Genomic DNA, 25,802 nt, shown 5'->3' with positions numbered 1-25,802 from the left:
TCAAACCTTCCATTAATAAAAGAGGTTTAAAAAGCTTTTCTTTCTTCTCTATCTTTGTGTATCAGAATTCTTCTTCGCTTTGCTTTCTGCATTTGCAAACAGTAAAACTGTCAAATTTTATCTTCTACCTTTTATTTAAACAACAATACGAGGGCTTTCCTTGGGGCAGTTATATTTTTTTTTCCTAGTCTTTCTAATGTAATAAGCCACAAAGTTTGGAGGAAGGTTTTTTTCATTATTATTATTTTAAAACTTTGCCTCAAATTTCCGTGTCTGGCATTTTTAAGGAAGATGCTGTATTTTACAGCTTTGCCCTTAAACAAGGAGATTGTGCTGCAGAGACAGCTGATTTTGTAGAGTGGAGTTGGTGAATATAGGCAGAGAGCAAGGAAGGAGTAATTTTAATTCCCGAATGAAAAGGATGAAATATATGTTAGAAAGTGTCATTTGGTGTCATCAGGATTATGGCAGGTAGGGATGCGAAGCTTGGTGATAGTTGCATGTTATGCTTCAGCGAACTTAAATTGTGGAAGAACTTAGGAATGACTTTGGGAGGGAAATTGAGCCGTATGCCGAATGAATGCAATTTAGGGGCAGGATGATTCATTTAAACGATGTGAACGGATGGCTGGGAATGAGATGAGAATACAGAAAATGGAACGGGGACACTTGGAGAGAATGAGAACGCTGATTGTATCGGCTGAGGAAATCTGTTCTGAATATGTCTTTTAAGCAAAAGTCAGTTCATCGCTGCAGATAGAATAAAAAATCTTGACTGATTTGTTTTAATATGAAAGAGAGAGATGATCGGTGAAGGATGCTAAACCCAGGAGAGGGTTTGAATTTGGGATAAACTATATTTTGGTAGTCCCAAAGGTGCTTTTTCAAGAGGCAACTGGACTGATCTTTGTTTTTCCTTGAAGACGTTTCACTTCTCATCCAAGAAGCTTCTTCATTTCTGACTGAAGAATGAAACTGTTAGTCAGAACTGAAGAAGCTTCTTGGATGAGAAGTGAAACCTCTTCACGAAAAAACAGAAAGTCCAGTGGCCTCTTGAAAAACACTTTTGGGACATCCATGACCCGGATGACTGAGAATCTCCATAGATATATTTTGGTAGTGTCAAGAGTAGTCTTGGGGAGGGAGGGGAACAGATCTGGGGAGAAGAAGAGAAAGAAACTAAACTGAAAGTAAAATAATAGCAGGGAGGGAAAGTATGAATCTTATTCAGAAAAAGAGCTAGAAGATAGATTAATCTTCCCCTGAATGAATGGAAAAAGAATGTGGAAACTGGGGTGAAAATAATTGTGTTAGACTGCCAGTGAAAAGTTGTTAATGAAGAAAATGAAAAAAATATGTAGGGTGGAATGGAGACACAAAAGGCTGCAGATAAAAAAATGCACGTGAGTGAAGTTTGCTGCAATAATAATAATAAAAAAAACCAAGATTGAAAGGAAGATGTTGTGTAACATGTATAGAGAAATGATAATTGCAAAGAAGAGGGAGGATTAAAATAAGTAGAGGGGATGCAGGATTATTTTGAGGAGAATGAATGGCTTTAAGAGGATGAGAAGATGAAGGCAGGAATGGAGTTAAAAATTAAGAAGGATACATGATATGATCTGGGGTGAAAATGGAGTGAAGGAATATATTAAAAGGTTTGCATTGGAAGGATATTGAAGGGTCGAAGAAAAGAATGAAAACGAAAGATATAAATATTCTGCCCAAGGAAAAAATAAAGTGATGAAAAGAATTAATAAACGCTGTGAAGATGATGAAAAATAGTAAGGCAGCAGGTGCTGATTGTGTAACCAGCAAAATATTAAAATATAAATGTGTTATATGGAGTGGGTGTGTAATATATTTATGGATAATGAATATACAAGGAATGTTTGGGGTAATATTGATGGTCAGAGAATGAATGTATGAGTGCTTTCATGGGGAAAGGATGTGACTGAAAACCTGAATTAATGTCAGTGGATAAGAAATACTAATTTGATTGCTAGGTTGTAGGATGCAACAGAATATTTTCAGATCTTAACGTTGCAAAAACCAAGAAAGTACTGTATGTATTATAGAGAATCCATTTAGAGGAACCAACATTTGTGAGATTTACTTAGGTTTGATTGTCTAATGAAGCATTCAACCAGTGGTCTTAGAGTTAACTTGGAATCGTAGGGCTGGAAGAGACCTCCAACCCCCTGACCAATACGGATTGCTAATCCAATCTTTTCTTCAAGACCTCCAGTGAAAGCAGGACAAGAAGCAATGGAGGGAAACTAACCAAGGAGAGAAGCAACCTGGAATTAAGGAGAAACTTCCTAACAATGAGGAATATTAACCAGTGGAACAGCTTGCCACCAGAAGTTGTGGGTGCTCCATCACTGGAGGTTTTTAAGAAGAGGCTAGACAGCCATTTGTGTGAAATGGCATAGGGAGTCCTGCTTTAGCAGGGGGTTGGACTAGAAGGCCTCCAAGGCCCCTTCCAACCCTATTATTCTATGTTCTAACTCTATTTAGATTCCATCTTAGGTTCTCAGCATTTCTGACTGATGCCATTTCTTTTGTTTCTTTTCTTTTCTCTCTTGTATCGTCTTTACTTTTATTTCCAGGTTGAATCTCCATCTGATGAGCTTCCACTCATTGCTTTTGTCCTGCCTTCAGGTTCTTTAGAGAATAGAATTAGAGTTGGAAGGGACCTTGGAGGTCTTCTAGTCCAACCCCCTGCTCAGGCAAAAAACCCTATACTATTTCAGACAAATGGATGTCCAATCTCTTCTTAAAAACTTAAATGGAATAAATTGATCCCCTCTTCTCTGTGACGGCCCCTCAAGTATTGGAAGATGGCCTCTCATGTCTCCTCCAAGCCTTCTCTTCATTAGGCTAGACATACCTAGTCCTGTTAGCCTCCAGACCTCTAATCATCTTTGTTGCTCTTCTCTGCACACTTTCTAGGGTCTCAGCACACTTTTTGTGTCATGGTGACCAGAATTAGACACAATATTCCACGTGTGGCCTCACTAGAGCAATATAAAGTGGTACTATTACTTGCTATCTACTAGCAAGTTTGAAAAACCATGAAGCAAATAGATTTAAAGCAGCATTAGAAACCTATGAGATATTTCATATCTATTTTCTAGTCAAAATCCATGTATGCATGTTAAGCTTCAAACTAAAGAAATTCTTGTTAACATTATTGTAATCATTAAAAGAATATTATAAGCAGTAAGTAATGTATACCGCCAGTAGTGTAAATTGTACAAGAAGTTTAAAAATGAACTCTGAAACCCAAATTCTGGATAAAAGATTGTTGTGTACAATAGGTATGGTTTTCATTTAAAATTAAATTCCGTGTCAGGTTTACTTTTTAAAAATAAAGTGGTTTTTTTAAAAAAAAAAAAAAGACATGGAGGCACAACTTAGTTAGCTGTTCTTCCCTAGAAGGACTCAAACGTCTTTTCCGATAAAAGGCATATAATTCTTTGCAGCTGCTGACTTACACAATACCAGTTCAGTATATTTGGAAGGGATGTAAGGCATGGTAAAATTTAATTTAAAAAATATCTTGGAGGGTTATTGCCCTGGGATTTTAACTTTCAAAATTCATTCCATTTTCCAATATTTTGAGCTTTACTCTATTTGCCATCACATATGAAATAAAATCCGGCGGCTTCTTATATTTCCAAGAAGTTGAAGAAAAAGAGTTTCATTTTAGAAGTAAAGGACTACAGGAAATATGCTGAGGATAAAACATCTTATGCCAATTTTCTCTGAATATAACATTCAAAGTAAATGTCATCCCCCCTTTTTCCGTTGAAATTCCCACTGTGCATCTCTATAACTATATTTATATTCTCTGTTTGTTTAATCATGCAGCCTGCGACTTGTTCAGATTCTTAGTCATACTTCGCTAAAATTTATCCCCCATGCATAACAATTGATCGGTATTACAAGATGTTCAGAGTCAAACTTCTCCATGTCCTGCCTTCTTTCTGTAGTTCTTCTTATGGTCACCCTGCTTATTTGAAGAAGCGAAACCAGCTGAATCCAGAAAAGCACCATATAGTGACTAGACAGTGGGTCGAGATAGAGAGAGAGAGAGATGATGGATGGATAAGGTGGATAGATAAGGATATCCATCCATCCATCCATCCACTACGTCCTTATCTATCCATGTTGTTCATCCATCATCTCTCTCTCTCTCTCTCTCTCTCGACCCACTGTCTAGTCACTATATGGTGCTGGGTAGATGGATAACATGGATAGATAAAGACAGTTGATGGATGGATGGATGGATGGTAACATGGATAGATAAAGACATTGTTATTATTATTATTATTTATTGATTGATTTGATTTGATTTGATTTGTATGCCGCCCTATCTCCATAGGACTCAGGGCGGCTCACAACAATTAAAATCAAACCAGATAAAACATGTTAAAATACATATCAAACACATATAAAACATATTAAAATAATCCAAACCCCATCAGTCCAGGCTGGGCAATTTGAACAGCCATGTTTTTAATCCACATAGTGGATGGATGGATGGATGGATAGATAGATGGATAACATGGATAGATAAAGACAGTGGATGGATGGATGAATGGATGGATGGTAACATGGATGGATAAAGACATAGTGGATGGATGGATGGATGAATAGATGGATGGATGAATGGATGGATGGTAACATGGATAGATAAAGACATAGTGGATGGATGGATGGATGGATGGATGGCAAGTATTTCAGCTCAGCAGCAGGGAAGGCTTAGTACTGGAACATAGTTTATTTTTTCCTTGTAGGGAAAATGACTGTATCTCTCTTTGTTTTGCAGGTACTGAATGAAGCTGTGGGGGCCCTGATGTATCACACCATCACTTTAACCCGTGAGGACTTGGAGAAATTTAAAGCACTTCGAATAATTGTTCGAATTGGAAGTGGTTTTGATAACATCGATATCAAATCTGCTGGTGACCTAGGTATTATGTCCATCCTTGTCTTTAAAAGCAGCGACTGTTAACCAAGTTGGGGCGTTAAAATAGCAAGACCAATCTTGCAATAGTTTGGAAGGTGGCTTTCCCTATTTGAAGGGGTCTGTTCTAGCTTTCCCGGAGAATGAAACCATAAGTCTGGAGGAAAAGAGGGTTTGGTTCCAGGGGCCCAGAAACCATGTTCTGGAGATCACTGGGTGACCACGGCTGATGAAAATATTGATAGCAAGATAATGAGAATATGGCAGAATGGAAGCCCAGCTTGTATTTTCACACATGCATAAAATGTGAACTACCGTATTTTTCAGAGTATAAGATGCACCTTTTTCCCAAAAAAAAGAGGGTGAAAATCTGGGGGGCGTTTTATACTCGGAATGTAGCCCCACCTGGCTTCTCAAACGGAGGTTTCAGAGGCTGAAAAAAAGCAATAGAAACGAAGCTTCAGAAAAGAAGCCCCCAAACAGAGCTTCAGAGGCTTTTTTTCTGAATCTCTGTTTCGGAGGCCGTCAGAGGCAGGAAAAAAAGTTTTTTTCTGAAAGGGAGTTTCAGAAGTTTCAGAGGCAGAAAAAAAAAGCAAGGCACAGAGCTCACAACCAAGGAACCTGTTGCTAAAATTCACCTCTGGGAACAGCTGATGGGGGGTATTCCGGGAGGCCGATCCACCCACCAATCAGCTTTTTTCTTATTTTCCTCCCCAAAAACTAAGATGCGTCTTATACTCCGAAAAATACGGTATATGCCAAATCTGGAAAGCACCCAAAGGTTTATTTTAGATGAGAACTGATCTGCTTTTATCCACTGAAAGATTATAAAGTCTGTTTATACACCCTTAAATTTTATTTATGTATTTACTTGTGACTTTGACTGCCTGTAGTTTTCTTGGCCAGGTTTTGGGAGGGGTTTGCCCTTTCTTGCTTGCTTCCCAGGGTTGAGAGAAGGTGACTGGCCAGAGGTCACCCAGGTGCCTTCATGCCTAAGTGAAGCTAGAACTCACAGTCTCCTGGTTTCTAGCCCTCTGCCTTTCACCACTATGCCAAACTGCCCCTAAATTTTATTGGGATGTTATTTTATTGAATATATTCAGTACGTTCTAAGTTTCCTTGCCTTACACTTGCTTGCAATATCTCGGTAATAGATTCATCCACTCAAATTACAATCTTGGAGCGCTTAGAAAAAATTGGCATTGAAAACAAGGCAGTTTCCTCTCCTAATGGCATCTGCTTTCATCCAGATGATTTACCCTCCCCCACTCAAATATTAGTTTCAACTTGGTTTTTCTATTTCTGTGGTGTTTCCCCTCCTTTCCTGTTGGGTCTCGTTTTTAGATCAGGAGCTTGCAAATGGAAAGTCTTCCTTTTCGACATTGGCAAGGGTAGTCAATTCAGGCCCTTCGTTTTAATTTTATCTCTGAAGGAGAGGAGCAGCTTCAGAAGTTGATGGGTGCTCCTAACCCTGGAGGCTTTTGAGAAGAGACTCGACAGCCACTTGTCTGGAATGGTATAAGGTCTCCTGCTTAAGCAGGGGGCTGGACTAGAAGACCTCCGAGGTCCCTTCCAACTCTGTTCTTTTGTGCTTTTTTGTTAGCTCCAAATGTTAGGTTTTATAATGCACTAAATTGGCAAGTGGTTGGCCACCTAATGCTTTAAAAGGGTGAGGGGCTTTGGGTCAGACCTGAGGTTGTGTGGAGGCTGTACGTCTTTCTGATGTTTCAGGAATTGTCTGTCCTCCACCAGGTCACGCCAAGGATTCCCTATTCTGACATGTTCTCAGTTCCTTAGCGAGGAACCTGGAAGGAATAGGACTCCGTTCTTACTAGAACAGTTGAGCTAAGCCACACCCAGGCTCCAAACGGTTTCAGTCACCAAACAGCCCTCATTGTCTGACCTGTTGCTATGCCTATTCCAGTTCATGAATATATCTACACTGACACTCTTTTTTCCTCTGCTTCCTTCCTGAAGGGATCGCCGTTTGCAACGTTCCGGCTGCGTCGGTGGAAGAGACAGCAGATTCGACGATGTGCCACATCTTGAACCTCTACAGACGAACCACCTGGCTGCACCAGGCTTTGCGAGAAGGCACGAGGGTGCAGAGCGTGGAACAGATTCGGGAAGTGGCTTCTGGAGCAGCCAGAATCAGAGGAGAGACGCTGGGCATTATTGGGCTAGGTGGGTCAAAATGTCTTGGTGTACAGCCACGGATGCTTCTGTTGGTCAGTCGCTAAGTCGTGTCCGATTCTTTGCAACCCCATGGACCTTAGTATGCCAGGCCCCCCTGTCCTCCACTGTCTCTCAGAGTTTGCCCAGATTTCATGTTCATGGCATCAATGACATCATCTAGCCATCTCCTCCTCTGATGTCCCCTTCTCTTTTCGCCTTCCATCTTTCCCAACATCAGGCTCTCCTCCAAGGACTCCTCTCTTCTCACTTGATGGCCAGTGGAGGACGGGTCTCCTGTCCTCCATTCAGGGCCGGATTTAGATGAAAAGAGGCCCTAGGCTATTCCACTTATGAGGCCCTTTCACCTATAGTGAAAGTGTAATTTTAATTTTGCTAACAATTTGAATGTAGGGAATGTAGGCCCCTCTTGATCTTGAGGCCCTAGGCTGAAGCCTAGTTAGCCTATAGGAAAATCCGGCCCTGCCTCCATTGTCTCCCAGAGTTTTGCCATTGCGTTGATGACACCATCTGACCTCCTCTACTGCCTTCTTCTCTTTTCGTCTTCCATCTTTCCCAAGATCAGGGTCTTCTCCAAGGAGTCCTCTCTTCTCACTTGGTGGCCAAAGTGTTTGAGCTTCAGCTTCAGGATCTGTCCTTCCAAAGGACAATCAGGGTTTATTTACTTCAGGATCGACTGATTTGATCAGTTGCCTGGGGAATTCTGGGAATTGAAGCCCACACATCCTAAGGCTATCTAGGTTGAGACACACTGTTCTAAACAGCAATAGCAACAGCACTTAGACTTATATCCCGCTTCACAATGCCTTACAGCCCCTTCTAAGCGGTTTACAGAGTCAGCATCCTGCCCTCAGCAATCTGGGTTCTCATTTTAGAGACCTGGGAAGGATGGAAGTCCGAGTCAACCTTGAGCTGGTCAGGATCAAACTCCTGGCAGTGGGCAGAGTTAGCCTGAAATACTTCAGTTTGACCGCTGCACTGCCATGGCTCCAGTGGAAGCTACTCAGAAGCCAAGAGCAACCTATACGGAGCCTGCAATACAGGTGTCTCATGTCCTCATTGGCAAGTGCTGGGAAGCTTCTGGGCTCCTGCATTTGGTAACCAACTGGAGCTTCCCAAAGGTTCTTCAAGGCAGCCCCACAAAAAGTACATTGCAGTAGTCTAGCAATAGCACTTCTTGGACTTTTATACCACTCTATAGTCCTTTACAAAGTCCACATGTATTGCCCCTAACAATCTAGGTCCTCATTTTACCCACCTCGGAAGGATGGAAAGCTGAGTCAACCTTGAGCTGGTCAGGATCAAACTGCTAGCAGTCGGCAGAATCAGCCTAAAATACTGCATTCTAACTACTGTGCCACCATGGCCCGATAGATAGACAGATAGATAGAAATAACAATAGCACTTAGACTTATATACCGCTTCACAGTGCTTTCCAGCCCCTCTCTAAGCGGTTTACAGAGTCCGCCTCTTGCCCCCAACAATCTGGGTCCTCATTTTACCCACCTCGGAAGGACTGAAGACTGAGTCAACTTTGAGCCGGTCGGAATCGAACTGCTGGCAGTGGGAATGCAGAGTCAGCCTGCAATACTGCATTCTGACAACTGCGCCACCCCATACAGTTTAGCACCCCCGTACAATCCAGATTCCCCAAAGGGGGCAGTAACGCTGCGTGCATTGTCTGAAAACCACCTTCCTTCCTCCCTCCCTCCCTTGCAGGACGAGTGGGCCAAGCCGTTGCGCTGCGTGCCAAAGCCTTTGGCTTCAACGTCATTTTCTATGACCCGTATCTCTCGGACGGCATCGAACGGGCTCTTGGTCTTCAACGGGTCAGCACCCTGCAAGATCTGTTGTTCCACAGCGATTGTGTCACCCTGCACTGCAGCCTCAATGAGCACAATCATCACCTGATTAATGACTTCACCATTAAACAGGTAAGGACCTGTCAAGATCATAACTCTTGATGTTGCAATTGTGATTGTCCTGAGGACGTTACCTGTAGCAGGGGTTGTAGAGGCCTTGGGGAAGCAGGGTCGTTTTGCTACTGTACCCCCTTTATTGAAGCTGCGTTATCAATAAAGGAGAATATTTGTAGCTGAGGGTTGACAGGAGGGGTCCTTGGTCCTCTCTGAGCTTGCTGGTTTTCTTGCAGACATTTCATGACCCAACTAGGGAACGTCTTCAGTGTTAGAAGGGTGTAGTGTTTGTGGAGAGGAGGAGGAGGATTGTGGAGTCCTTGGTGCTCTCTGAGCTTGGTTGGTTGTTTGCAGACATTTCATTACCCAACTAAATAGCATCATCAGTACTAGAAGGGAGTGGGGATCGCTTCCTATTTATACTGGATGGCTAGGATTCCCTACTGGCACTGATGATGTTACCTACTTTGGGTATTGAAACGTCTGCAAGAAAACAACCGTGCAGCTGTATTATTATGGTCTGCACGGGCAGGGGAAGCATTCTGCTGGGCACCTACGCTACATCCCTGCTCACTTCGGTGTGTCGTGTGCCGTTGATCTGTCACCAGGTTCTTTTGGGGGAGATGACCTCCCGTAACGCCATCACTCACCTTGCATTGATCTTTATTTACTTCTGCAGTTAAAAGTTAAGAGTTGCCACATCTGGATATTTCTGCACTGTGATCATTTCATCAGCATTTGGCTGTGGTGAGGGACTGGCGCCCCCTTGTGTTCCAAGGGAGTAATTGGAACTCTCTTGTTTTATTCTATATAAATTTATACAGAAAATGACTTGTGGGGAAGAATAAAACAAGAAAAGTTTCAGCAATGACTGGAATCTCTTAATTTCCCCAGAATATTTTACCCAGCTAATCCTCATGCAAAGACTTCTCATTGAGCAACTGTTGTAAGTTACAACACCGCTGAATGAGGGAGTCTTGCAACTGGTCCTTGAAGATACAACGTTGCAGTTTATGTAATTCGTGCAAATGTCTCTCAGTTACGACCATCCCAACACCCTGTGGCCACATTTGTGACCTCTGCTGCTGACTTCCCAGCCAAACTCAGTGGGCAAGCCAGCGAGAAGTTGCAAACGGTGATGATACTTAACTTCATGGGATTCATTTAGTGGCTGCAGCTGCTGTCCTAAATTGGCATGGTCACTTGACATTGTGATTTAGGAGTGTGTTGGTTAGTGACAGATTTTCTGGTTCCAATAACCGTCCTTAAGTGAGGACTACCTGCAATCACTCGCTTATACTTCATGGTTAGGAACGGATGTTGGTTTTATTTATCTTTTCCTGTAGAGTGAAATAAAAGATCTTGCAGATTTTTCTACAGAGGTTCCTCTGAATTTGCTTATCAAACTGCACAATTGGCAAAGGGTGTGATGGTTCAGGACGCCTTAGCCAAACTTTTTAAGGCTCTGCTGCTTCTGTCTGATTTTGTCCGAGCGTTCAGCTTGCCCTCCGCACCATGACGAGTGCAAGTCAAAAGAGTTTGTGTCCTCTGATGGCCCAGATTGCAGAAATTCTGTGTCTTTGAACCCTACGGGTTTTAAAATTAGATTCTGAACCCCTGGGGTACAGGACGCATCTCTAAAGCCTGTGGAATAGGAAATAAATAAACCTCAGTGAATTTTAATCGGTTGTCTTGTTGCTACAGGATTTATATAATTTTTATATCCTTTTTTATTTTGGCGAGGACCGTAGAAATGGGGGATTGTTAAATCAGAATAGATAAAAATTTACACATCAAAAGGAGGTAGATTGGATCGGGCTTCCGTTTCTCTTTGAATATTTTTTGGAGCCCTGCTCCTCTCATCTGACGCTGAATTTTCTGAACTTTGAATCAGATGAGTCTGAACAAGCATTGAGTCTCGACGTGGAAGGTCTAGCCACTTGTAGAACAAGATTAACATAATTTGCAAGTGAAATTCATAATGTGTTTCGAAATGGGTATTATATTAGACAGAGAATTAAAGATAAAAGGATACCATTTATTGCACACTTAGAAAAGCTTAAACAGTCCTTGTTGAAATAGGTTTGATTATAAAATAAGCATGTTAATGAAAGTTTCTTTCGTCAGAAGCCTTCACTGGATGAATGTCAAACAGAGATGTGTTTTCAATTGCTTTTATGTTCCCAGCTTTGTGTAATGTTGGACAACTCTAAATAAGGTTTTTTTATTGGTCTGATTGACACGTTAAAAAGTAAAAGAGAATTGCAGCTTTGCATTGTTAGGTGCTTTTGCTCATGATTCTAACTAATTAATGAAAAAAAAGCACAAGGATCCTAGTTAAGCTGCTGAATAGGTCACGAGAAACCATCTGTGGTTCTTTTTGCTGGAAGACTGAACGGATCTATCACCATTGCTCTGCCTGATAAGCCAGGCTACTAAAAGGGTGGGGCCCTTGTTTAAATGACATACGGAGTGATGTTTCTTCCCATTTGTTCAGGAGATAGTTAAGTGTGTTCCGTAATCTTTCTCATGTACATAATTGTATATTTTCTTCAGAGAAGTCTGTAAGGACTAGGGGTGACATGATAGCAGTCTTCCAATTGTTTAGGGGATGACACAGAGAAGAGGGGGTCAAGCTATTCTCCAAAGCACCAGAAGGCAAAACAAGAAGTAACGGATGGAAACTAATCAAGGAGAGAAGCCACCTGGAATTATGGAGATTGACAGTGATCCAGGCCATGGTTTTCCAAAGGTGCTTTTTCAAGAAGCAACTGGACTTCCTGGTTTTTCTTTGAAGACGTTTTTCTTCTCATCTAAGAATCTGGAGAGCTGAAGAAGCTTCTTGGAGGAGAAACGAAACGTCTTCAAAGAAAAACCAGAAAGTCCAGTTGCTTCTTGAAAAAGCACCTTTGGAAAAACCTAGAACTAAGGAGAATTATTCTGACAATTCTGACTTCTGGAATGGCTTGCCTCCAGAAATTCTGGGTGCTCCATCACTGGAGGTTTTCAAGAATAGACTAGACAACCATTTGACCGTGTTAGATTTGCAAATGGAAGCTTTGTTGCAGCTGTGTTACTGGCCATTTTCTTTTATTCTGTTGCAGTCTTTTTTTTAAATTATTGTTGTTGCTGCTGTATCTTGCACTTATTTGTTGTAGCCTGGTATGACTGGGCCCAAAGGAAAAATGACCAGAAAAGCCTCTCCAAAGCAGAGTGGTGCAGTGGAAGCGTGCTGGGCCCTTAACCTGTTAAAAATTCTATATACAGCCCTACAGAATAAGCGGTGCACAGTCCACATGTACTTTCCTGCTTATTTGTCACAGTTAAGCAGAAAAGCACATGTTGACTGTGCACTGTTTGTTCTGTAGAGCAACATACAGAATTCCTAACAGACCGGGATGGTATAGGGTCTCTTGCTTGAGTAGTGGGTTAGACTAGAAGATCTCCAAGGTCCTTTCCAACACAAATGTTCTATTAATTGCATGTTGCTTCATCTTTCCACCCCAACAGATGCGACAAGGGGCATTCCTTGTGAACACGGCTCGCGGAGGACTGGTGGACGAGAAGGCCCTCGCACAAGCGCTGAAGGAAGGCAGAATACGGGGAGCAGCCTTAGATGTCCATGAATCAGAACCGTTCAGGTAACTGGACTTCTCGTCCTTTAAAACCAGAGCTTGAAGGCCCTTGAAATAATAGCGCCATCTCCACTTTGTGAAAATGCTTAGTATTTTCAAACCAGACTGATTTGAAAATCAGCATCCCAAATACTTTGTTTAAGAGCATTTGTGGTGTTTGCATCAAAACCTAATGGAAGAAGGTCCATAACGACCTCTAAATATATATATATATGAAAATTCAAAAATATATAGAGAAACTGGGAGATGACCTTGAACTGAACTGTTCACAGATAAAACATATTTTATTTCAGAATAAAATATGCAGGCTTGGAAATTAAAAGAAAGGGGGGAAAAAGAATAGATCCTTAAAAAAAATAAAGCTATCTTATTTTACTCCATTTCATCATTTGTGGAATTCTGTAGGGGAAAATTAGCTCTTTCATCAAAGCCTGACATTCCCAGATCTTTTAAAATCAGGCTAAAGGTTTAATTTATTTATTTATTTATTTATTTATTTAAGAAAAGGAGTTGTCTTCCAGTCAAGCTTGACTCCCAGTAAACTGTATGGACTTGTCTAGGCAATTTTCTTGGCAATATTACACAAAAGGTTGGCCCTATCACGTGTGTATATAGGATTATTATTTTTTTATCTCGTCTAGCCTCCAGCTTGGGGATCCCTGATCATCTCTCTTCTAAGTACAAGTAGAAACCAAACTTCTAATAATTATTTGAAATCAGCCCAATCTGCTTACAAATTAATTGTGAAAATAGATGGTTGGGCTGAACTACGCAACTCTTTGTCTTGTTGTGTTGCAACAAAGTTAGTCTACTTGAGTGGCTGGTTGTTTTTTTAATCATTTTTTAAGCCCATGGAAGGTTTCTGAGTCTTTCATCTAATACAGATACAGTCCTCAATTTACAACAGTTCATTTAGTGACCGTTTGAAGTTGCAACGGCACTGAAAAAAAGGGACTTATGACCGTTTTTCACACTTACGGCCGTTTTTCACACTTACGACTGTTTTTCATACTTACAACCATTGTGGCAACCCCCGTGGTCACCTGATCAAAATTCAGACAGTTGGCAACTGATTCACATTTATGACGGTCGCAGTGTCCTGGGGAGGTTGTCACGTGATTCCCTTTTGCGACCTCCTGATGAGCCAAGTCAATGGGTTTGTTTAACGACCGTGTTCCTAATTTAACACAGGCAGTGATTCACTTAACAACAGTGGCAAGAAAAGTCGTAAAATGGGGGTAAGGCTCACTTAACAGACTTCTCACTTAGCAACATAAATTCTGGGCTCCATTGGGGTCGTAAGTCGAGGACCACCTGTGTTTATAGCCCTCCTTTTCCAACTGGTACCCTCCCACTGTGTGGGATTCCTATTCCCATAACTCCTTAGCCAGAAGGGGAGCACATCTAAAGATAAGGAGCTTGGGGAAAGTTGTCTTGGAGCTACTAGAGATGTGTCATTCTCGGTGCTCACGATGGTATAGGTCCGTGATGGTGAAGCTATGGCACGCGTGCCACAGGTGGCACACAGAACCATATCTGTGGGCATGCGAGCATTGCCCTATCTCAGCTCTAGCGTGCATGCGCGTGCCAGCCAGCTGATTTTCGGGCCCTGGGCCCACTGGAAGTCAGGAAACAGGCCATTCCCAGCCTCCGGAGGGCCTCCAGGGGGTTGGGGAATGCTGTTTTTGTCCTCCCCAGGCTCCTAGAAAGGCTCTGGAGCCTGGGGACAGCAAAAAATGGGCCTTATGGTCCCACTGGAAGTTGAGAAACAGGCCATTTCCGGCCTCCGGAGGGCCTCCAAGGGGTGGGGAAGGCCATTTTCGCCCTCCCCAGGCTCCTAGAAAGGCTCTGGAGCATGGGGAGGGCAAAAAACAGGCCTACCGGGCCCACCGTGCCATCGCATACCAAAAGCGGAGGGAGCACATTGAATTATGGGAGTGGGCACCCACGCGCACGACACACACACACATGCTCCCCCTGCTTTTGGCACGCGACGGCAAAAAGGTTAGCCATCACTGGTATAGGTGTTCCTCAACATACAACCATTTGTTTAGGGATTGTTTGAAGTTGCAACGGCACTGAAAAAAATGACTTACAACTGGTTCCTGCACTTATGACCGTCGCAACATCCCCAGGGTCACGTAATCAAAATTCAGAGGCTTGGCAACTGGCATGTACTTATGACGGTTGTAGTGTCCCGGGGGGGGGAGTCATGTGACCCCCCCTTTGGTGACCTTCCCAGCCAGACAATGAGGGAAGCTGGATTTACTTAATTACTTAATGACCATGTGATTCACTTAACAACGGCAGCACCATGGCAAAAATGTCTCATATAAAATCGGGCATCTCTCTCTGAACAACCGCCCTGTTTAGAGACTGATTGAAATTCCGGTCCCAACGTTGGGCGTAAGTCGAGGAGTACCTGTTTAAAAGCTGACATGGAAGTCAGATCACTCTGGTTGAATTTTTAACTGGCCACCAATCGGAGCTTGAGTGTTAGATGAGTTAAGTTTCAGAAGAGTTGCAGGCGGGAGGAATTTTATTCAAGAAGATCTAATATTTGGGGGGTTTCATTCCTCAGCTTTAGCCAAGGGCCCTTGAAGGACGCCCCGAATCTTATCTGCACGCCCCACGCGGCCTGGTACAGCGAACAAGCCTCGATAGAGATGCGAGAGGAGGCAGCGAGGGAGATCCGGAGAGCCATCACAGGTTAGCATCCATGTTCTTTTCATGTCTGTGGAGATTCTCCACCATCCAGGTCATGGTTGTCCCAAAGGTGCTTTTTTCAAGAGGCAACTGGACTGGTTTTTTTCTTTGAAGACGTTTCGCTTCTCATCCAAGAAGCTTCTTTAGTTCTTCTTCTTCAGCATTGAAGAAGCTACTTGGATAAGAAGCAAAACATTTTCAAAGGAGGTGTCCATAGAGATTCTCAGTCATCCATGTCATTGTCCCAAGGTGCTTTTTCAAGAGGCAACTGGACTTTCTTGATTTTTCTTTGAAGACGTTTTGCCTCTCATCCCAGTAACCAATTCTGAAGAAGAGCTGAAGAAGCTTCTTGGATGAGAAGCGAAACCTCTTCAAGGAAAAACCAAGAAAGTCCAGTTGCCTCTTGAAAAAGTACCTGTGGGACATGTCCTTTTAAGGGACTTCCTTAGCCTAATGTCCTGACTGGTTCTTCTGTCTTCAGCAACTCCGAACAAACCTAGGTTAACTAAAGAACCACACTTAGGGTTCTTTAAACCTAGGAACATGTAGGTTCAATTCTAGTGTGCAAGGAGAGCTATAACCTGTCTTTGAAATCCATCAATATTCTGGAAATTGCTCAAAATTATCCTTCATAAAGAAGGTCCCTCAGATGCTATCTGTCAGGTTTCGATGCTATCTCAAAATAAATGAATTTCCAAACTGCCAATCTTTGAGGAAATTTTCTCTTTATTGAGCACAGCGATCTGATCCTGGCTCTTTCGCGGTCAGTACTGACCTTTACCCCCCAATCCCTCCCTTTCCCATCCCCAATTCTCTGCTTCTCATTGGCTATCTTCCAAGCCACTTTCCTCATCTCTTCTTCGTCAGATCACAGGAATGTCTCTCCCCCTCCCATCTCCGAGGAGACAGAATCTTCAAAGGGATTTAGTAGGCAAAAGTTCAAGCTTCTCCTCTCTTTATATATGTCAGTCCTGGGATGCTGACACTATGGAGGGTTGCCCCATATGAATATTGTGAAGACTCCATAAGCACAACATCAGGCGTGCCAATGGAATAAGACCATTTCTTTATTTAATAATTACCCCTCCTGTCATAATTGGACAGAAATAATTGGAGCTTCCAACTGTGGACCTCCATGAAGAACGAATGGAGGTCTAGTTCACTGGGGTAGGAGAAGACCTCTACTACGCCTTGCTGGCAATAGGGAATATAAAAGGCCATGTCAGTGTAGGTAGAGGAATTCCTTCAGCCTACAGACCACTGTTTCTGAGCCATGTCAACTTTTAAGATATGTGGATTTCAACTCCCAGAATTGATGGGTGGCCGGGGAATTCTGGGAGTTGAAGTCCACATGGCTTAAAGTTGACAAGGTTCAGAAACACCACTCTGTAGGATCTGAAGTTCTTGTGCATCCCTCTGGTGAGTGAGGACAACACTGTTAGCCTTGAAGCTCTCAGAGCTAATGCCCTTCGATTGAAAGACCAGGAAGAAACTTTGTCAAGACTCAACCAAGGAGAAGACCAGAAACCCAGAAGAAAAGGGCCACAGGAAACGATTGTGACTTTATATAGAAGATCTGCCTCATCTGCCCTCCTTGGGTTACTCTGTTGATCCATTGCTTTCACTGCCATGACGAGCAAAAGGTTGGGTGGTTTTAGAAGGAAGTGAAGCTACTGAGATGAGCTTCAGGTTTCTTTTGCTGATGAGACTAGATAAGGTCTTCATCTGAAGCCCAGTCAGAGAATGCCAAGACTGGTCTATTCTCCAACACTTCCTGTGTTTATGACACATTTTGTTTCCATAAAGACATTGTGAGAAATGTGACAGCCCACTTTCCATCCAGAGAGAACGGAACTTTGCAGGCCTAATATTTTGAAGAGGGAGAAATAAGAATGTCAGCTTTAAAAAAATCTCAGCCCAAGTTGTGTAGGACAATTGCAGCAAATCGAAACGAACACCAAAGGTCTTGCAAGATAATCTGGATAGCTCGTCTCTTAATGGAGATGACAAAAGAGGAGACATTTTTAGCAAGCTTTGGAAAACACAAGAGATTTGTGTGCCACAATAATGATGGTGTCAGCGGTGGCCAAAAGGTGTTGACTGTGCTTTTGTTACACACACTTTCCCCCTAGCACCAGCTGCAATGTTCATGCGGTTGATCTTTTCCTCCCCCTTAGGTCGTATTCCAGACAGCCTGAAAAACTGTGTCAACAAAGAACATTTGACCACCGCTACACACTGGGCGAGCATGGACCCCGGAGTTGTTCACCCGGAGCTTAATGGTGCTACTTACAGGTAGGACAACTTCAACCCCATTTCCATCACCTCCCATGGAGTCCAAAATGGGAAACATCCCAAAGTTCTACCACGTCCCAAAGACCTTAGATCAATGGTGAAGTCCTACCGGTTCGCGACAGTTTGGGCGAACCGGTAGTGATAAAATCTACTGGTTCGGGTGAAACGGTAATAAAAAAAAAGCTACCGGTTGGTCCAAACCAGTATTTTCGACGATTGGCTGTGCCGCGCGATTTGTATTTATATTTATAGCAAGAAATTCTGCTTTCTAGTGAATCTAAATCAACAAAGCTGTTCTCCCCTTCGCTGTTCTACTTACCTTTAAACGGCTCCTTTTTCCGCGTGAAGCGTGTGTCTGGTGCGCACTGCGCATATGCACACATGCAGTGTGCGTCTGGCACGCACCACACATGCATGGACATGTGAACTGGTAGCGACCCGCGAAGGATTTCACCCCTGCCTTAGCTGTCCTGGCAGTAGACGACTAGGTGAGACAACAGAGGAGAATGCTTGTAGCTCAGGGTTGAACTTGGTGCTCTCTGAACTTGGCTGCTTTCGTCTAGACTTTTCATTACCAAACGAGGTAGCATTATCAGTGCTAGCTGGTTGAAAGGTGTCTACATGCAAATTCCTCCCATTTGTGTGCTCAGTGAAATCCAGATGTGGTACCAGTGGGAGAGAATATTTGCAGCTCAGGGTTGAACTGTGGGGTCCTTGATGCTCTCTGATCTAGGTGGTTTTCTTCCAGATGTTTCATTACCAAACTAGACAACTTCATCATGAAGTTCCCTAGTTTGGGTAATGAAAAGTTTGCAAGAAAACAAACCCAGCTCAGAGAGAAATCCTCCTCCTCCTCCTCCTCCTCCTCTCTAAAACTGATGATGTTCCCTAGTTGGGTCATGAAACGCCTGCAAGAAAACCACCAAGCTCAGAGAACACCAAGGACCTCACAGTCCTCCTCCTCCTCCTCCTTTCTAATACTGATGATGTTCCCTAGTAGGGTCATGAAACATGTGCAGGAAAATCACCAAGCTCAGAGAGCCCCAAGGATCTCACAGTCCTCCTCCTCCTCCTCCTCCTCCTCCTCCTCCTCCTCCTCCTCCTCCTCCTCCTCCTCCTCCTCCTCCTCCTCCTCCTCCTCCTCCTCCTCCTCCTCTCCATCCCCTTCTAGCACTGATGATATTACCTAGTTGGGTAACAAAGCATCTGCAAGAAAACAAACCAAGCTCAGAGACCGCCAAGGAACCCCCAGGAGACACGGCCTCAGGGTTCTCCAGAAGCGTTTTAACTCGGTGAAAGCCACGGTTCCCCGTAGGTCTAACGGCCCTGCCTTTCCTCCTCTTTCAGCAGGTACCCTCCTGGTGTAGTGAGCGTGGCTCCCCCCGGAATCCCCACCGCTGTGGAAGGCATCGTCCCTAACGCCATGCCCTTATCGCATGGCCTTCCTCCCGTAGCTCATCCCCCCCACGCTCCTTCTCCCGGCCAGACGGTGAAACCGGAAGCGGATCGAGACCATCCCAGCGACCAATTGTAGCCTACGAGAAGATCATTCCCAGTGTAGATGGTGGCAACTTTTGGAAAGCCCGTGGTGAAACATTCGGACAGATGCTGAACCACAAGGAGAGCCTGGAGAGCAGGTCCCTCACGTTTTTAAGGAACTGGTCCAAGATGCAGCATCCTCAAGAGCAGCGGTGGGAGAGATGATGGAACGAAGGTCTGAAAACTTTATTCCTCCATATAAAATGTAGTTTGTCCCTGTCCAGTGACCTGAATCACAAGTTTTCTGTATTCCTGTGGGTTCTTTGTTAAGCCAGAGAAGTTAGTAGTTAATTATATCATGAATGTACTTGTCTGTGTACAGTTTTTAGAACATTAACCAAGGTTTGTTTGCTCCGTGGTCAACAACAACAACAACAAAAACACACAAAGAGAGGCATTTGACAAACCACTTTAAAAAGTTGAAAACTTTTTTTGTTTTGTTTTTATATGTTTAAAAAAAAAATGCCCCAAAATTGAGGCAGTTGATGAAACTTCTCAGGATAATGACTCCCACCCACTTATCTTTTTTTCCTTTCTTTCTATGCCATACAGTGCATTGTTTTTTCTACCTTCTTGTCTTATTATTTCATTATTTTTTTTAAAAAAAAGAATAATTTAATAAAACGCAAAACACTTTTCTCCTGATTTTGGCATCAAATTCCCCACATTTCAGAATGAAGATGTTTGAAAGAGATTTTTGAGGTGCAAATAAAAAGTTTTTGTATAAACAAAGGTCATGCTTTTTGTTTTTGTCACCAGTTAAAGTATATATTATTGCTGAGATGCAGAGCGAGAAAGAGAGAGAGAGAGAGAAAGAAAGAAAGAGAGAAAGAAAGAGAAGAGAGATTGGCTGAGAAAGGCGAACTAGAGTTACTGAAAAGTAGAAAAATATTTCATTGCCTACATGGAACTCCTTCCCAGTAATGTAGTAGGCTAGCAATATTTTGCGTTAAATCATGTTTGTGACTGTATCCATTTGTATGAATTATTTTAAAGAAATAAAAATTCCAAACAAACCATACGCGACTCTCTTAATTTCTTTTCTTGACGTCATTTATTTCATAGGCGCATTTCATTTTGGCGTGGCTTTCCTAGAAATTAAACAGTATAAAAAAAACAGGATTTTTTTTCTCTCCTAATGCAGGCTGGAAAGAATTCGTGTCCTTGCCAATTTCTAACAGAGAAAATTGGAAGGAGATTGGAAACATCGCAAGCGAGAGTCGATTTTTAATGAACAACAATGTCAGTAGAAATTTTAGTTTAAATAAATAAAAGCAAATAAGAATTTTAGCCGCCTTTTTTCTATATATTTTGCCTCTAGATATGTGGGTTGAAAATATGTTATTTGAAGTATAAGCCGGATTTCCTTATGGAATTTAATTTTCCACCAAATTTCTCCAATGAAACAAAAATGCTTCCTTTTCCCCCCATAAACACTACCCAGCTTAGATTCACACGACCCAAGTGAAGATTGATCCAGGCAAGATTCTTGGCAAACCAAGTATGCTTCCTTCAGCAGTTGGAGGGCTTCAGGTTGCCTTTGTGTGTGACAGGTACAGGGTCCTCAAGATTGTCTTGACATTATGGTCACCAACAATGACCATCTCAGGACCTCAGAACTTCTTTCTCCTCCCTCAACACTTCTTCCTCCCAATGTCCTACGGACATTGTCCTTCAGCTGAGTCCCTCAGTTACCACACCATTGATTTGATTTCCCTCCAAACCAACTCAAGTGAAAGGTTCTGGAATTAATCAATTTCTTGACCTGTAGCCCAGCCGGTTATTAACTCCACTAAAAAGATTGATTCTGTTCAGCCATAATGTTCAGGAACTCTTTATATTGGCTGAAATTTTAATCATCTGGAATTTTATAGACGGGTAAGTATAAAACTCTTTCAGCTGGCACATGCTGAATTTTCTGGCACAATGCTTGAATCCAACATTGTATTGTAACTATGGATTGCAGGTCACTGGGAGCAAATTTGGGGGTTTTGCTTCAGAGATGTAGTAGAGACAAAAGTTAGCCATGCTTTTGTTCTTCATGAGACAACTTCACAGTTTTGCTTTAGAGATGTGGTAGTTTCATGAAGAGACAAAAGTTGGCCATGCTTTTGTTCTTCATGAGACAACTTCACAATGGGCTTTTGAAACTTTTTTTCCACAAGTGGTGTCTTAATAACTAGATGGCTGGCTAGCAGTGTCCACACTATCTACTGTAACCTAGTAAAAGCCTGAATCTTGAGGATACTTCCCTGAGCTTCCTCAGTAGAGGTCCTCTACTCCAATCCCCTGCCCAAGGCAGGAATCCTTATCCTTCCTTCCTTCCTTCCTTCCTTCCTTCCTTCCTTCCTTCCTTCCTTCCTTCCTTCCTTCCTTCCTTCCTTCCTTCTTTCCTTCCTTCCTTCCTTTCTTCCTTCCTTCCGCTTCCCAGTTAAATGGCTGTCCAATCTTTTCTTGAAGACCTCCTCCAGTGATGGAGGAGCCACAAGTCTGGGAGACAAACTTCACTGGTAGTCAGCACCTGTTTCCCTCAAGCAGAGGGTCTTCTGAATCTGGACTAAGTGTAGAAGTAAATTTTCAAGCTGCTCAATCTAATTCTAGAATGGCTGGACCCTAATTTTGAGTAGGCCATCATGCCATGTTCTCCTCATGCTTCTCCGTTAAGGCATTACATACCAGTCCCAGTTACCTAGCCCAAAATAAACTAGGCCCAAAATATTGCAGTTACGCATTGTTTCTAGATTGAGGTAGGATCTGGGGCTGCAGAAGGATAGAATAATTCACTGAAAGATAACTTTTTCATGATTGTCCTAATTACATGTTTCTGGGAAAGATCTTGTCATTTTATTTGAAATGTGTGATAACTTCCCTTAATAACTGTCATTTTATGTCCTCGGTTTTTTTCCACATTTACCACAGAGATCATGTTAGGAAAAAAGCTTGAGCTGATTTGTGCTGTCACACTAAGTTGCTAATTTGCAAAATTACGGTTTTTCAGCACTGGGCAAAACTAATTTTTTTTAAAAGCTGCATTAAAAAGACCTATGGATAGTGAAAGTAATATGGAAAATTATTTGGTGTAGGCTTAGCATTTGGCCAGCGTGAGGAGTTTGTTCCTGAGAGTCCCAGCAGAGAAGACAGGTAAGAATTCACACCTAGTGCAATAACATTTAACCCAAACAGCATGCAAAAAGGATGCAATCAATTACGAAATATGTTATCTACTGTAAAAAAAAAAAAAAAAAACCCTTCCTTTCTCTCATATCAGTTCTGGGAGTTGAGAATAAGTGGAATCAGTCAATTCTCAACATAAACCCTTCCTTCCTTCCTTCCTTCCTTCCTTCCTTCCTTCCTTCCTTCCTTCCTTCCTTCCTTTCCTTCTTCCCTCCTTCCTCCCTTCCCCTCCTTCCTTCCTTCTTTTCTACTTCTTTTCTTCTTTCCTCCTTTCTCCCTCCTTCCCTCCCTCCCTTCTTTAGCCTTCCATCCTTCCTTCTTTCCTATTTCTTTTCTTCTTTCTTACTTCTTTCCTTTCTTCCTTTCACCCTCCCTCCTTTCCTTATTCTCCCTCCCTCCCTCCTTCCTTTCCTTTCCTTTCCTTCCTTCCATCCATCCTTCCATCTTTCTTCCTTCCTTCTTTCCTACTTCTTTCCTTCTTTCCTACTTCTTTCTTTTCTTCCTTCTACCCACCCTCCCTCCCTCCCTTTCCTTTCCTTCCTTCCTTCCCAATATTTCTATTATGCGATATCTTCTATAGAAGAGCCATCCCAGGGCTCCACCACCTGGGTTTCTCTTTCCTGTGACTTCTTCCTGCAGGGCATCCTAATCAACCCTCCCGTTTTCTCAGAACTCTCCATCTTGGCCTTTTCTTTGTGTTTTCCATGGCCCGAGAAGTGCACTCAGGAGTGGAAGCTCCTTGCTCTCGCTCTCAACTTCACTGGCATCTGGAGAGCTCCCCCGGGGGACTCTGAGACCATCCGCCTTGACTGCAGAAATAATTCTAGGATGAATCTTACTTTGGAAACCTACTCAAGCCGTGTGTGCCAGATGGCCTCTCATGCTTCAGCCTGACAAGGTCTCCTCCCTCGGACCTGATTAGAAAAACAGACCATGGCTTCTTAACATATCTCATCATATCTGACTCACAAAAGCTTCTCCTAAACTTTACATTTATCTAAAAATTCACAATGAAGCTGCCACCCCATTTGCAAAATCTGACATAGAACAGAGTCATAGGGTTGGAAGAGACCTTGGAGGTCTTCTAGTCCAACCCCTTGCTTGACTAGGATACCTTATACCATTCCAGACAAGTGGTTGTCCAATCTCTTCTTAAAAACCTCCAGTAATGGAGCTTCTGAATAACTTCTGAAGGCAAGTCATTCCACTCGTTGATTGTCCTCACTGGTAGGAAGTTTCTCCTCAATTCCAGGTTGCTTCTCTCTTTGATTAGTTTCCATCCATTGTTTCTTGTCTGGCCTTCAGGTGCTTTGGACAATAAGCTGACACCCCTCTTCTCTGTGACAGCCCCACAAATATTGAAAGATGCTATCATGTCTCCCCAGTCCTTCTCTTCATTAAACTAGACCTACCCAATTCCTGCAAATGTTCTTCATATGGTTTAGCCTCCAGGCCTTTAATCATCTTAATTGCTCTTCTCTGTGTTCTTTCTGGGGTCTCAACATCTTCTTTGTATCATGTTGACCACAACCGGACTTAGTATTTCAAGTACGGCCTCACTAGTGCAGTGTAAAACAGGACTATCACTTCATGTGATCTTGAAACAATCCATCCGTTGATGCAGAGAGCGTTCAATCAATTAGATGACGTCCAACTTTTCATTGAATTATACAAATCCATCATATTGCCCTAAATGTCTCCAATAATATTCCCAAAGGACAACATCAAGAAGATTGAAATGGAAGGCAATGGCGACAGCTGGAAGATGTCAACAAGAATTGTCAGAAGTCCCCGAAACACGGGCAGAGACAAAGTTTAGTCTTCTCACCCCAAGCCAGCTTTCATTTGAAGGAATTCCTTCCACTGAACTACAGACTTCTGATGTTACCAAACAGTGTGGGAAAGCATCAAACCGCCTTCATTCCCATGATAGCAAAGACCATCGTAGAAGAGATTGAAGACATTCCTTCCTCAAAGGGGTAAAAGAAAAAAAAAATCGAGCAATGATTGAAAACTTTGCAACAACTTCATTCCGAAAAAGAGTCATCTGACAAGGCATGTGACAGATTTACAATGTGTCCTACACTGCAAGATTTTCGTCCCTCTATTCAGCTCTAGAAATGTGTTCTATCTCCTAAAAAAAATATAAACAGAAAAACAGAAATATAGAAAAATCTGAACAGAACACATCTGCCATGTTACAAGTTTTTTCTTTTTCGTTGGAAAAAAAACCTGTGAAGTTAAAGCAGAATTATTTATACCTAAATGCAATATATAGAGCCCTCTCTCTGAAAATTAGCTTTAGCAAAGCAGGCAGGCTTACCTACAATTTAAATCAAAATATCGGGCAACCTAGTAATGCAATTAGAAGTACTATACATTAGAATGATTTTTATAAAACTATAATGTAGCAACTAGCTCGTTGGAATCAACAAATGCAAATAATGCTTTTTTTTTAATACTCTGGTTTCTCTTCAGATCGTATAGATTTTTTTTCAGAACCAGATCAGCGTAATAAATGCTGGGTGCCCTAAAATCATTTTTAAGAAGGCTCTCAGCTGCTTTTAATAAGTAGGGACCTCACCTTGGTTACAGAACCAAATCAGACCTCTTTGGACCAGCCAAAATGTTTTCCTTAATAATTGGGGTTTCACCTGAGCTCTACATGAAAAATTTATGCATTTTGTTTTTTCTAAATAACCTTATGCGTGAGTCTGTGTTTAGGTAGTCCTTATGACCACGATTGAGCCCAAAATTTCTCTTGCTAAGTGAGACCGTTGTTAAGTGAGTTTTGCCCTATTTTATGACCTTTCTTGCCACAGTTGGTAAGTGAATCACTGCGGCTGTGAAGTTAGTAACATGGTTGTTAAGTGCATCTGACTTCCCCGTTGACTATGCTTGTCAAAAAATGTCAAAAGGAGATCACGTGACCCCGAGACTCTACAACCGTCATAAGTACATGCCAGTTTCCAAGCCTCTGAATTTTGATCACGTCACCTGGGGATGCTGCAACAGATATTAAGTCATAAGTCGCTTTTTTAAGTGATGTAACTTCAAATGGTCACTAAATGAGTAGTTGTAAATTGAGGACCCCCTATACTCTTTCTTTACTTTGTGATCTAGAGCAAAAGTTTGAGGAAGATTAAAAATGCATTTTCCGAAGCTGTTTTTGCTCTGTAGATTTCTGCTGCCTGCTCTTCTGCACTTAAATAAAATCCAGATTGTCCATCTTTGCCAAAGATGTTCCTCTTGAATCGGCCCCAGAGAAACTTTTTCTTGCTTTCTTCCAGCTAAATTGGATTACAGCTCTAAGCCATCATGCTCAAGAAGGAATAAATTAAGAGTTTGTCAGTCTTGGAGAATCGTACA

At 42.4% G+C, this 25,802-nt stretch overlaps 1 protein-coding gene across 4 annotated transcripts in view; it reads left to right on the top strand.

Moving 5' to 3' along the window:
* The window catches only part of CTBP1 (C-terminal binding protein 1), a 59,831-nt gene extending 39,553 nt beyond the window's left edge, over positions 1-20,278 (top strand). For 2 of the 4 annotated variants that reach the window (XM_034416199.3, XM_087895612.1), the window contains 7 exons: positions 4,838-4,982; positions 6,953-7,159; positions 8,888-9,102; positions 12,595-12,725; positions 15,301-15,428; positions 17,603-17,720; positions 19,071-20,278. In XM_034416199.3, the coding sequence (XP_034272090.2) occupies positions 4,838-4,982; positions 6,953-7,159; positions 8,888-9,102; positions 12,595-12,725; positions 15,301-15,428; positions 17,603-17,720; positions 19,071-19,254 (1,128 nt within the window). In that variant the 3' untranslated portion in view covers positions 19,255-20,278. Of the gene's footprint in view, positions 1-4,837; positions 4,983-6,952; positions 7,160-8,887; positions 9,103-12,594; positions 12,726-15,300; positions 15,429-17,602; positions 17,721-19,067 lie in introns of all 4 variants that reach the window. The other 2 variants (XM_034416190.2, XM_034416208.3) reach the window with 1 other exon arrangement.
* Positions 20,279-25,802: the final 5,524 nt, after the last annotated feature.

Source organism: Pantherophis guttatus, chromosome 5 (assembly GCF_059756535.1).
Source record: "Pantherophis guttatus breed Tessera chromosome 5, ASM5975653v1, whole genome shotgun sequence".
Taxonomy (NCBI): Eukaryota; Metazoa; Chordata; class Lepidosauria; order Squamata; family Colubridae; genus Pantherophis; species Pantherophis guttatus.
Note: the sequence above shows the minus strand (reverse complement) of the source record. Positions and strands in the feature narration are given on the sequence as shown.